Consider the following 14,376-nt stretch of genomic DNA (forward strand, 5'->3'; position numbering starts at 1 on the left):
TAGTCCCACTGACCTGCACTCAGCCCATAATCCTCCATTCCTTTCCTGTCCATATACCTATCCAATTTTTTTTAAATGACAAAATCAAACCTGGCTCTACCATTTCTACTGGAAGCTCGTTCCACACAGCTACCACTCTCTGAGTAAAGAAGTTCCCCCTCGTGTTACCCCTAAACTTTTGCCCCTTAACTCTCAACTCATGTCCTCTTGTTTGAATCTCCCCTATTCTCAATGGAAAAAGCCAATCCACGTCAACTCTATCTACCCCCCTCATAATTTTAAATACCTCTATCAAGTCCCCCCTCAACCTTCTACACTCCAAACAAAGACCTAACTTGTTCAACCTTTCTCTGTAACTTAGGTGCTGAAACCCAGGTAACACTCTAGTAAATCTTCACTGTACTTTCTCTAATTTGTTGACATCTTTCCTATAATTCGGTGACCAAAACTGTACACAATACTCCAAATTCGGCTTCACCAATGCCTTGTACAATTTTAACATTACATCCCAACTCCTATACTCAATGCTCTGATTTATAAAGGCCAGCATACCAAAAGCTTTCTTCACCATCCTATCCACATGAGATTCCACCTGCAGGGAATTGTTCCTAGATCACTGTTCTACTGCATTCCTCAATGCTCTACCATTTACCATGTATGTCTTATTTTGATTATTCCTACCAAAGTGTAGCTCTTCACACTTATTAACATTAAACTCCATCTGCCATCTTTCAGCCCACTCTTTTTAACTGGCCTAAATCTCTCTGCATGCTTTGAAAACCTACTTCATTATCCACATTGCCATTTACCTTAGTATCATCTCCATACTTACTAATCCAATTTACCACCCCATCATCCAGATCATTAATGTATATGACAAACAACATTGGACCCAGTACAGATCCCTGAGGCACACCAGTAGTCACCGGCCTCCAACCTGACAAACAGTAATCCACCACTACTCTCTGGCATCTCCCATCCAGCCACTATTGAATCCATTTTACTACTTCAATATTAATACCTAACGATTGAACCTTCCTAACTAACCTTCTGTGTGGAACCTTGTCAAAGGCCTTACTGAAGTCCATATAGACAACATCCACTGCTTTACCCCCGTCAACTTTCCTAGTCACCTCTTCAAAAAATTCAGTAAGATTTGTCAAACATGACCTTCCACACACAAATCCATGTTGACTGCTCCTAATCAGACCCTGTCTATCCAGATAATTATATATACACCATCTCAAAGAATACTTTCCATTAATTTACCCATCACTGACGTCAAACTTACGGGCCAATAATTTCTAGGTTTACTCTTAGAACCCTTTTTAAACAATGGAACCACATGAGCAATACGCCAATCCTCTGGCACTGTCCCCATTTCTAATGACATTTGAAATATTTCTGTCAGAGCCCCTGCTATTTCTATACTAACTTCCCTCAAGGTCCTAAGGAATATCCTGTCAGGACCCAGAGATGTATTCACTTTTAAAACTTTTTTATTCTTTAAAAGCTCTAGTACTTCCTCTTCTTTAATCATCATAGCTTCCATAACTACCCAACTTGTTTCCCTTACCTTACACAATTCAATATCCTTCTTCTTAGTGAATACCGATGAAAAGAAATTGTTCAAAATCTCCCCCATCTCTTTTGGCTCCACATATAGCTGTCCACTCTGATTCCCTAAGGGACGAATTTTATCCTTCACTGTCCATTTGCTATTGATATAACTGTAGAAACCCATTGAATTTATTTTCACCTTACTTGCCAAAGCAACCTCATATCTTCTTTTAGCTTTTCTAATTTCTTTAAGATTCTTTTTACATTCTTTATATTCCTCAAGCACCTAATTTACTCCATGCTGCCTATATTTATTGTAGATCTCTCTTTTTCCAAACCAATTTTCCAATATCCCTTGAAAACCATGGCTCTCTCAAACTTTTAACCTTTCCTTTCAACCTAACAGGAGCATAATGATACTGTACCCTCAAAAAACTCCATTTCTCTATTGCATCCTTCCCATAAAACAAATTGTCCCAATCCACTCCTTCTAAATCCTTTTGCACTTCCTCAAAGTTACCCTTTCTCCAATCAAAAATCTCAACCCTGGGTCCAGTCCTATCCTTCTCCATAATTATATTGAAACTAATGGCATTGTGATCACTGGACCCGAAGTGCTCCCCAACACATACCTCTGTCACCTGATTTATCATATTCCCTAACACATATATGTCAAACTCAAGGCCCGCGGTGGAATTATCTTCGGCCCACGAGATAATATCTAATTACTATTAAAGCTGGCCCCAGTAATCGAAGAGCCTATGGCGTATGATATGGCTAATGCTGAGTTTATTCAGGTACCAGGTTTTCAGGGTTTTTAGTATTTATTCGGTTTCCCTGGTTTATTTCCAGAATATCATTAATGAATGTTTTTTTTCTATTAGAGCTGGCCCGCCGGTATATTGCATGCACCACTAATACTACAAATCCCACAATGCACTGCCAGTGCATTGCTCGCGCTTGCCTTACTCTCTCATCAGCATCCTTATGGCGCTAGTCACGTGGTCAACTTTCAGCTATCCCTCACCCCAAAAATGGCTGAACGAAAGGTGGACTTTGAAAACGGGTTTTCAAGGCAGGTGAGAGGCAGAGTATAGGTTCGCAGATATAAAGGGCAAACCTGTTTGTCTTGTGTGCGGAGATGGTGTGGCTGTAATTAAAGAATATAACGTAAGACAACACTATGAAACGAAACACCACGACAAATACAAGCATCTGGACAAGAAACAGTCAAAAGAGTGGATTGGTGGGCAGGATCCGGGAGGAAAACGGCGCAGGTGAGCTGACAGCTTATCACTGCATCATACACCAGGAATCGTTGCGTGGCAAAGCCTTGAAAATGGAACATATAATGAGCACCATAACACGAGCAGTTAACTTCATAAGAGCCAAAGGTTTAAATCACCGCGAGTTCAAGTCGTTTCTGGAGGAGTTGGGTTCAGAATATAATGATTTTCCCTATCACACAGAGGTGCGATGGTTAAGCCAAGGAAAAGTGCTGAAAAGATGTTTCGAGTTGCGTGAGGAGATCTGTCAGTTCATGGAAAGCAAAGGGAAAGACACAACAGAGCTCCGGGATAAAAAGTTGCTTTGTGAAATGGCGGTTCTGTGTGACATCACGAGCCATCTCAATGCGCTCAACCTGCAGCTTCAGGGGTGGGGTCGTGTGATCACAGACATGTACGCTGCAGTGAGGGCTTTTAAAACCAAGCTGCGCCTGCGGGAGACACAGATGCAGCAAGAAAACTTGAGCCATTTTCCGTGTTGCCAAACTATGAAAGAGCAGGTTTCTACCGCAGTGTTCCCACTTGCAAAGTTTGCTGAAAAACTTAGCATACTTGGTGCCGACTTCACACGGCGATTTGCCGACTTTGAAGCCCAAAAAAGCAGATTTGAACTGCTCAGTAATCCATTTGCAGCTGACGTGGAAAGCGCACCAACCAACATACAAATGGAGCTGATTGAACTCCAATGTAGTGACACACTCAAGGCAAAGTATGACTCGGTGGGCACTGCACAGTTTCTACGTTTCATTCCCGACACAATGCCCCAGCTGCGTACTCAAGCTGCTCAAATGCTCTCTATGTTTGGCAGCATATATCTGTGTGAACAATTGTTCTCTTTGAAGATAAACAAAACATCACACAGGAGTCGTCTTTCTGATGAACACCTTCACTCAATTCTGAGGATTTCCTCAGCTCAGAGCCTGACTCCAAACATTGATGAACCTGCATCCAAGATGAGATGCCAAGTATCTGGCTTAGACTAGTGTGAATCACAGAGTGTTGGCCTGTGGAAAAATGTTTTCATTAGAAATTACTCCGGAAAAGCTGCAGATAAAGCCATAAGAAATAAATGCAACTGATTTTTTATTTATTTAATGTTCAATGGTGTTTTTGTAGGCAATAACCTAAGCTTTGTTAGTTCCAGGTTAATAAGTGTAATAAATTCATTTCAACAAGTTTTGCAATAAACGCTGAACCAGTCCGGCCCTCGACTTGTACCGATTTTTAAATTTTGGCCCACTGTGTATTTGAGTTTGTCACCCCTGCGTTAGGTCTACATTTGTGTTTGCTAATGCTTGATTTCAAACGGTTTATTAATGGAAAAGGTATGGCTCCCAAAACAATCTTAGCCGAAATAGCATCGTTTCTTTCTCGTTGCCTACTTTCTTGTAATCTATGTCTGTAAGTTAATACCAATCATAAAAAGAATGCTTGCTAGGCAATCTGCTTCATAAAAAACGAAATTCGTAAAGTGAAACAATTTTAGATATAGCAGAGACTGAGACACATGAGAGCAGGTTGAAAAATTGAAGGCAACGAAAGCTGTGGGAGCATGCGCGCGTGCACAACTGATCCGGCCCGCATGAAGTCACATTTTTCTCAATCCTGCCCGTGACCTAAAATGAGTTTGACACCCCTGCCCTAACAGGAGAACCAACACTGCCCCTTCCCTAGTTGGTACCTCTATGTATTGCTGTAAAAAACTATCCTGCACACATTTTACAAACTCTTTAGTTTAAAAGTGTAGAATTACAATGGCACATAAATATCTATTTAAGTGCCTAATTACTTTTTCTTTTAATATCATCTCAGTGTGTACCTGTGAATGTATAAATATATATAGATTTATATATATATATAAAAAATCAAAAAGGCTTTATATGCAAGAAAGTTTATGTAATAGGTGTGAATACCTCATCCAAATAAAAATAAAATAAAAAAAAGACATTTAAAAAATGCTGGGGGATACTCCACTGGTTAAGCAATATCCTAGGATAAAGAAAGTTAACATTTTCTGACCTTTTGTCAGTTTCAAAATTGGTGAAAGAATGTTCTTTCTTTCTTGTGAGATAAATACTAATACTGTTAACAATTTTAATTTAGAAAGTCTTAATAGGACCAAATTTGCCAGAAAAGAAAAGAAAATGTGTAGCTGAGGCAAGCAGATGGAAGCTACAGATCAACCCTGGGGAACAGCTCATGATATTGATTGTGTAAATTATTGACTAACGGATTGTGTTTTGAATAACAAATAGAATCTTTTAGCCGACAACAGGCAATAGCGGAATGGCCTTAAGAATCCAGGCTAGCTTCCACATTTAAATACCAGAGCGAGGTTGAAACTGATGTCAGACTGCATCAGCGTAGAGCGAACTGTACATGTCAAACATGGAATTAGGAAATACTTCAACTGATTGTGCACCAGAAGATCTTCATACTTGTTTTTAAACTTATTAATGTATTCTTCTCAGGGTCCAAAAGACAATGAATTTGTCTAGGCTAATATACCACAGTAGCTTCATCTGTGATCTTAAAAAACAAAAAAAAAACAATAGCTTGCAGTCTAAGTTGATGAGAAGCAAGCAGGGTTCCTCAAAGTTTCCAAATATAACCCACTAACAGAAATTGAAAAGGAATCAGATCTAAATACTCACTGATATGTTCAGTATATTACACAAAATTATCCAAGCCAGTGACAAACACATTCTACTTTAAGATCTGCTTTTTCTTTCATTGGCCAAGTTACTCTTCTACAACTTCTAGGCACAACAATATCTCTGAAGGAGTCAGCCCTCACATCCAAGACTGAACACCAAGTTGAGCCTCAAGACAACCACAGTGAACACCCTACCTTCGATCTTGATCAACAATTCATACAACTGATGATCAAGATGGAGTACTTATTACTCCTAATTATTTCTACACACTAACTAAGTGCAAGTGACTCTGGATAAATTACTGATCTGAAAATGGACACATGTTCTTGAATGTCTTTCACCTATTAAGGAAACAAAATAAAAACGTATTTCCAATTCTCACGTAATTCTTTACTGCAGAATGAGCTAGTAAGTGGAAGGCAAAAGCCAATATTCATCAAGTCACCATTGTTCTCCCATCCAAATTTGGACAAATTTACATGAGTTTGAGGGTTCTACAAACCAAGTTTATAAAGTGTATTCAACATATGTAGGTATCACAGAATAATACATTATTACTGTGAGCTAAGAGTGCTGGGAGTTAGTGGACAAATATTGACATTAATAGGAATTTGGTAACTAACAGCAAAAAAGATGGGATAAATGGGTCATTTCCAGTTTATCAATTAGTGGATTGCCCTGGGAATCAGTGCTGAAGTCCCAATAATTTATAAATTATAGCAACAAATTCAATGAAGGTATTGTAAGGTCTTATAGCCAAATTTGCTGATGGTACAGAGATGTGTAGATCAACAAGTTGTGAAGAGGGCTCAAAGAAATAGCAAACTATACATGAATAGTGAAGTAGTCAACAAATGAAGTATAATGTAGAAAAACATGAGGTTAGACACTTTGGGAAGAACATAGAAAATCTACAGCACCTTACAGGCCCTTTGGCCCACAATGTTGTGCCAACCATGTAACCTACTCTAGAAGCTGCCTAAAGAAAACTAGTTAAACAACCTAAGATTATAAAAACCGAAATATATGAAGGAGTTCTTGTATAAGAAAAGCAAAAGGTTACCACACAGGTAATGCAATTAATAAGATGGTAAAGGAAATGTTATCTTTCAATACAAAATTATGGAGTACAAAATTAGGTAGGTTTAACATAGGTCAGGATACTGTTTCCCTGACATCAGGATAAACTGTTTATCAGGATAATGTTGTTCCTCTCCACATCTTGTAACGCAACTGTGCTGTTTCTTGAACAAATTTGTCTTTTTTTTAAAAAATGAGACCAAGTTGCTAGCTTGACGCTCAACCCAGCACAGATGGAAAGCATGCAAAGAGCTGGTTGGATCCGAACCTAGAATTACTCGCTTCAAATTCCAGTGTGGATGTCACTATGCCATCAGCCAGCTTACTAACTATAGTTCAGTGCTTAACAACATCACTCCTACAGTCCTGATTGAAACCCCTCAGAACCTGACCTCTGTACCTCCCTCTGCAACTGAATCCATGACTTCCTAACCAGAAGTCCGCAATCTGTGTGGATTGGTAATAACATCTCCATCGTACTGACAGTCAACACTAGCACTCCTCATGGATGTTGGCTTAGACCAATGCTCTACTCTCTCTACACCCATGTGTCTGGCTAGGCATAGCTCAAATGCCATCTATAAATTCGCTGATGATACAACCATTGTTAGCAGAATCTCAGATGGAGACGAGAGGATATATAAGAGCAAGATATACCAACTAATTGAATGATGTCAAGGCAACAACCTTATACTCAATGTCAATAAAACCAAAGAACTGATTGTGGACTTCAGAAAGGATAGGATGAAGGAACAGAAACCAATTCTCAGGGGGATCAGAAGTGGAGAGAGTGAGCAATTTCAGGTTCCTGGATCTCAATATCTCTGAGGGCCTAATCTGGTCCCAACATATCAAAGCAGCTATGACGAAGGTAAGACAGCAACTAAAACACTCAAAAATTTCTACAGATGCACTGTGGAGAGTCTTCTAACTGGCTGCATCACCATCTGGTATCGGGTGGGGAGCAGGGCAACTGCACAGGATCGAAGTGGGCTGCAGAGAATTGTAAAAATTTGTCAGCTCCATCATGAGTTCTAGCCTCCTTAGTATCCACGACAGCTTCAAAGAGTGATGCCTCTGAAAGGAGGAGTCCATCATAAAGACCTCCACCAACTAGGACCTGCCCTCATCTCATTGTTACCATTAGGAAGGAGGCTCCAAAGCTTACAGGCACACACTCAGCGATTCAGCAGCTTCTTCCCTTCTGCTATCTGATTTCAAAATGGACTTTGAGCCCGTGAACACTACCTCATCATTTTATTTCTGTTTTTGCACTAATATTTAACTTAACTATTTAATATACATATACAGTTGCAAGAAAAAGTTTGTGAACCCTTTGCAGTTACCTGGTTTTCTGCATTATTTACTCAAAAATGTGGGCTGATCTTCATCTAAGTCACAACAATAGACAAACACAATCTGCCTAAACTGAAACAATTGTACTTCTTGTCAATATTGAGTACACCATTTAAACAATCACTGTCTAGGTTCAAAAAATTGTATGAATCTCTGGGGTAATGCCTTCTACAAAAGCCATTTGGAGTCAGGTGTTTCAATTAATGAGTTGAGATTGGAGGTATGGGTTGTAGAGGTGTTCTGCCCTATTAAAAAAAGACATACAAAGTTGGGTGCCTGCCTGTCAGAGCTTATCTGTTTACCATGCCTCAATCAAAACAACTTTCAGATGACCTCAGAACTGTACAGATGAATGAAGCTGAAAAAGGCTACAAAAGCATTACTAAGTGTTCATCAGTCCACAGGAAGAGAAATTGTCTACAAATGGAGGATGTTCAACACTTTTGTTACTCTCCCTAGAATGGGCATCTGCAAAGATCACACCTAGGGCACAACGTGCAATGCTAAAGGAAGTGAAAAAGAACCTAAGGGTAACAGCAAAAGACCTATACAAAAACTAAAACTAGTACTAGAAAAATGCTGAACATACCAAGAATGTTTGTGGAAGGACACCACGAAGGAAACCACTGTTCTCCAAAAAAACACTGCTACAAGTTTGCACAAGACCACCCGTGTGTTCCACAAACACTTCACACCAAGACCTCATCCCAACTGTGGAGCATGGTGGAAGAAGCATCATGGGTGGAGAGTTTGCAATCGTTGAGGGAATAATAAATTCAAAACAGTATCAAGACATTTTACAGAAGAATGTCAGATTAGCATCCTGCCACCTGAAGTTGGATGATGCAACACAATGATCCAAACCACAAGAGTAAATCAGAATGACTTAAAAAGAAGAAAATTCATGTTTTGGAATGGCCAAGTCAGTGCAGACCTTAACCCAACTGAGATGTAGTGGCACGACCTGAAAAGGGCTGTTCATGTGACGTATCACAGGAGTATTGAAGAACTGAAGCAGTTTTGTGTGGAGGAATGGTCTAAAATTTCTCCTTGCCAATGTGCAAGTCTGATCATCAGCTACAGGAAACATTCAGTGGAGGTTATTGCTTCTAAAACAGGTTCTACCAGTTATTAAATACAAGCGTTCACATACTTTTTCCAGCCTGGACAGCGAATTAATAATAAATGTGTTCAATAAAGACATGAAAAATACAATTGTGTGTCATTAGTTTAGGCAGATTGTCTTTGTCTATTATTGTGACTTAGATGAAGATCAAACTACATTTTATGAGTAATGCAGAAAACCAAATTGCAAAAGGTTCACTATCTCTTTCTTGCAACTGTATATACTTACCGTAATTGTGTTTATTTCTCTCTAAATACAGTGGCATGCAAAAATTTGCGCACCCCTGATCAAAATTTCTGTTTCTGTGAATAGCTAAGTGAGTAAAAGATGACCTGATTTCCAAAAGGCATAAAGTTAAAGATGATGTATTTCTTTAATGTTTTAAACAAGATTACTTTTTTATTTCCATCTTTTACAGTTTCAAAATAACAAAAAAGGAAAAGGGCCCAAAGCAAATGTTTGGGCACCCTGCATGGTCAGTACATAATAACACCCTCTTTGGCAAGTATCACAGCCTTCTGTAGCCAGGTCTTTCTGTAGCCAAGTCTTTCAATTCTTGTCTGGGGGATTTTCGCTTGTTCTTCCTGGCAAAAGTCTTCTAGTTCTGTGAGATTCTTGAGCCGTCTTGCATGCACTGCTCTTTTGAGGTCTTTCTACAGATTTTCAATGCAGTTTAGGTCAGTGGACTGTGAGGGCCATGGCAAAACCTTCAGCTTGTGCCTCTTGAGCTAGTCATTGTGGATTTTCAGGTGTGTTTAGGATCATTGTTGTAGGAGCCATCCTCTTTTCATCTTCAGCTTTTTATAGACGGTGTATTGTTTGCTTCCAGAATTTGCTGGTATTTAATTGAATTCATTCTTCCCTCTACCACTGAAATGTTCCGCGTGCCACTGGCTGCAACGCAAGCCCAAAGCATGATCGATCCACCCTTGTGAACTCTTCACAGTTGAAGAGGTGTTCTTTTCATGAAATTCTGCACCCTTTTTCCTCCAAACATACCTTTGCTCATTGTAGCCAAAAAGTTCTATTTTAACTTCATCAGTCCACAGGACTTGTTTCCAAAATGCATCAGGCTTGTTTAGATGTTCCTTTGCAAACTTCTGAAGCCGAATTTTGTGGTGAGAATGCAGGAAAGGTTTTCTTCTGATGACTCTTCCATGAAGGTCATTTTGTGCAGGTGTCGCTGCACAGTAAAACAGTGCATCACCACTCCAGAATCTGCTAAATCTTCCTTAAGGTCTTTTGCAGTCAAACTGGAGTTTTGATTTGCCTTTCTAGCAATCCTACGAGCAGTTCTCCCAGAAAGTTTTATTGGTCTTCCGGACCTCAACTTGACCTCCACCATTCTTGTTAACTGCCATTTCTTAATTACATTACAAACTGAGGAAACAGCTATGTGAAAACGCTTTGCTATCTTCTTATAGCCTTCTCCTGCTCTGTGGGCATCATCTATTTTAATTTTTAGAGTGCCAGGCAGCTGCTTAGAGAAGCCCATGGCTGCTGGTTGTTGGGACAAGGTTTAAGGAGTCAGGATAACAAGCCATAGCCCTAACAAGCTAATTAAGGTCTGAGACCTTGGTAAAAGTTATTTGAGAGCTCAAATTTCTTGGGGTGCCCAAACTTTTGCACTCTAAAACTATACAAAACAAAAATAATACACTTGCTTAACATGTTGAAAAGAATGTTTCATCTTTAACTTTATGACTTTTGGAGATCAGTTTACTTTCTACTCACTTAACTATTCACAATAACAGAAATTTTGACCGGGGTGCCCAAACTTTTGCTTGCCACTGTATTTATTGTATATTGTACTGATGCTACAAGGTTAATAAATTTCACAACATATGCCGGCAATATTAAATCTGATTCTGATTCTTGCAGAATACTGGTGAGATCATACATGGAACATTGCATTCAGTTTGATTTCCATATTTAATATATTTCCATTGGTGGCAATGCAGAAAAATTGGATTAAATTAATTCATGAGACAAAGGGATTGATGTTTGAAAGAAAGGTTTGGCTTTAGGTTAATTCCTATTTAGAAAGTTCAAAGTAAATCTGAGTACACCACAAACAAGCCTGATGAGATTCTTTTCCTGTGGAATATAAAAACAAGAGATTCTGCAGGTGCTGGAAATCTGGAGCAACACTCACAAAATGTTGGATGAACTCAGCAGGACAGTCAACATTTCAGGCCGAGACCATTCAGGACTGGAAAGGAATGGGTAAGCTGCCAGAATAAGAATGTGAGGGGAAGGGAGAGAGGACAAGCTAAAAGGTGATAGGTGAAGCCAGGTGGGTGGGGGAGGGGGAGTGCAGTTGAGGTGATAGGTGGAAACTGCAAAGGGCTGGAGAAGGAGGAATCTGATAGGAGAGAACAGTGGACCATGGAAGAAGGAAAGGCACAAGGGGAAGATGATAAGCAGGTGATAAGAGGCAAGAGTGGGGAATTGAAGCAGAGAGAAGTGGGAGGTGAAAAAAAACTCCAGGAAGTTGGAGGACTAGATGTTCATGCCATCAGATGGAATATGAAGTGTTGCTTCTCCAACCTGACAGTGGTCTCATCGTGGCAGAAGAGAAGGCCATGGACCAAGATGTTGGAACCAGAATGGGGATAAGAATTCAAAAGGTTGGCCACTGGGAAATTTCATGTTTTGCAGATAAAGCATAGATGCACGACAAAGTTGTCCCCCTATCCAGGTAAATAGTTGGCTTGGGCAGATCTCTCTTTTTGAAGGAGACAGTGTAGTGTACATAGCAAGCACACCTTTAAAAACTGAAGTATTGTGTTCTGATCTCAAGACATTGCTGTATCAGTTACTGTTATTTAGCTATACATTTTTGCCATTAATAAATGATGCTCTACTAATCGTTTTACCTCACATTTGCTCATGAAAGCAGCTAAACAAGAGCAGCTACAGACGTGCTAGTCAGGAGAGAAAACTTCTTTCCATTTAGAAAGATTAGGATATTTTCAAAACGAGAAATTCTAGACCAGGTTGGATGGGATGATATTTTCTTTTTTGGAATGGAAGGCAGCAGGCTGAGGGGGAACGGAAAGATTGAATTGATTGGAAGAGCCCATTTCCTTTAAGAAATTGGTTGATTTCAAGTGGACACAAATTGAAGGCAGTCTGCAGATGTACTGGGTGAAATTATTCAAAAGCCTAAAAGGCAATGGAGGCAGAATTTCTCATATGCACTAAAAAGTACTAAAATGAGTACTTGAATGCCATAAACTAAGACTTTAAACAAAGAATTTCAAAATAGGATTTAGCAGTATATCTCTTTTGTAACTATCAGGCAAACCAGTTGGTAGTTTTCCACTATACTCACTAAATGCAGGACACTTGACTTTGTGTGGTGCAAATGTGTATTTATGCATTAGACTAATTAAAATATGACACTTACAGGCTTCTTGGGATCAGATACGAAAGACGGTGGAGAAGATTTATCTGGCATTATGTTCTTTATTTCAGGAACCCGTGTAGAAGGCTTGTACAGCTTTCCTTTCTGTTCCTCGAATCGTTCTAATACGCAAGAATAAATTTTGTGTTATTAAGTATTTTTCTCATGAACAGTGGGTTCAAGCTGTGGTAACAAGTGCGTTTACGACCAACTCGTGTTAATGTCGGCAAGCTTCCACACAATCCTGAGCAGCCTGATGACAGATGCTCTGCTCATAACCATTTCCATTAAAGGTTGTAAGAAGAACTGCCTACTTTAGTCGCTGCCTCCAACTCTGCGCTCTTTCATACCACGTTGATAACTTGATGATTAACTGCACATTATCTATCTAGACCGACTTATCAATTCAGGAACTGATGGACAAGTTATTTCAACTTTAAATTAGCAATCCATACAAAATGCTATTCAAAAATGATAATCAGATAACTCCAAAATACTGAAAAATTAGTTTTTGGTCCATTTATAGGATAAATAGTACCAGACCCAAATTTTTATTCTCATTAATCTACATGCAGAAATTCAACAAAAATCTATGAAAGTATGTACGAAATTCTCTTTTAAGTACAATCTACCAAATAATCAGTGCCTTCCTCCCCAAAACCCATTCAATATGTTCAGTTCAAACACACATCACACAAAATTTCCTACTTGTGCAAATATCCTACCAACTGATTCTCTCAGATTTATCTACCAAAATCAAATGTGCTATTTATGATAGCGTCTAATCCAAGATGTAAGAGAAGAAGTCGGAAAAATGCACTGGATTGGTGGTTGAAAAATTAATTATTTTCAATTAGAGTAGATGCAAATTGTTGGATGGAAAAGCCACTTTAAGTACCCACAGCACTAAAGTTGAACCAAATGGGCCATGTTATTTAAGCATCTTACAAGTCTTATTCGAACTTCTAAAATAATGCCATCACATTGTTAAAGATTTCTTTCTCATTTTACAACCTCTTGCTCTCCTAAATGAAACAATTTTCGTTGAATGCAGATTAGAAACATCCACTGTACCCCTTGTTATTAAAGTTTACTGTACAAAAAAATTCATTGTTGGCTTGTTTAGTTTAAATGCACTCTTATAATAATTATGTACGCATAGTTTAAATCTTTTCGCTCAATTCCTTTATCATCTTCCAAATGCACTTCATTCTGGTGTGAAGTTCACGCACAATTCCCAACCACACCCTACCCACGCACAGAGGATCATAATGCATTTTGCCTCAAAACTTCCAACAATTTTGTGTTTAATCCTAGTCAAAAGCTTCTTGTTTTGGAAAGTGTGCAGATTTACCAGGATATTGCCCTGATTAGAGGGCATAAACTACAAGGAGAGGTTGGTCAAACCTGGGATGTTTACTCTGGAGCAGAGGTTGAAAGTAGTTTACAGTTATGGGAGTCGTTGATAGGTTATACAGTTAGAATCTTTCTCTCAAGGTAGAAATGCCATGATGATACATTTAAGAGGACAAGATTCAAAGGAGATGAACTGTGCTTTTATTTCCTGCTGCAGGTGCTGGGAATACGCTGCTAGGGGGAGTGGTGGAAGCAGATTATGGTAGTGGCATTTAAGAGGCCTTTATATAGACACACAAATATGCAGGGAATGGAGGGATATAGTTCACGTACATGTGGAAGAGAATTAGATTAATCTAGCATCATGTTCAGCACAGACACTGTGGGCTGAAGGGCCCATTCCTCTGTTCATCTCAAGTAAACTTTATTGGGCAATATGCTATTGCGTATGACTAATGGATGCCTTAGTTTTACCTGAACAGATGATTATAGCATACAACATGTGTAAGCTCTGGCAGCCAATATCAAATAACTGTGCACAGCTTA

The 14,376-nt window shown here is 39.1% G+C and overlaps 1 protein-coding gene across 5 annotated transcripts in view; it reads right to left on the reverse strand.

Moving 5' to 3' along the window:
• Window positions 1-14,376, reverse strand: part of u2surp (U2 snRNP-associated SURP domain containing) — a 100,817-nt gene that overhangs the window by 65,741 nt on the left and 20,700 nt on the right. For all 5 annotated transcript variants that reach the window (XM_059993554.1, XM_059993547.1, XM_059993553.1 and 2 more), the window contains one exon: window positions 12,478-12,596. In XM_059993554.1, the coding sequence (XP_059849537.1) occupies window positions 12,478-12,596 (119 nt within the window). The remainder of the gene's footprint in view (window positions 1-12,477; window positions 12,597-14,376) is intronic.

This window comes from Hypanus sabinus, chromosome 2 (genome assembly GCF_030144855.1).
Source record: "Hypanus sabinus isolate sHypSab1 chromosome 2, sHypSab1.hap1, whole genome shotgun sequence".
NCBI classification, from domain to species: Eukaryota; Metazoa; Chordata; class Chondrichthyes; order Myliobatiformes; family Dasyatidae; genus Hypanus; species Hypanus sabinus.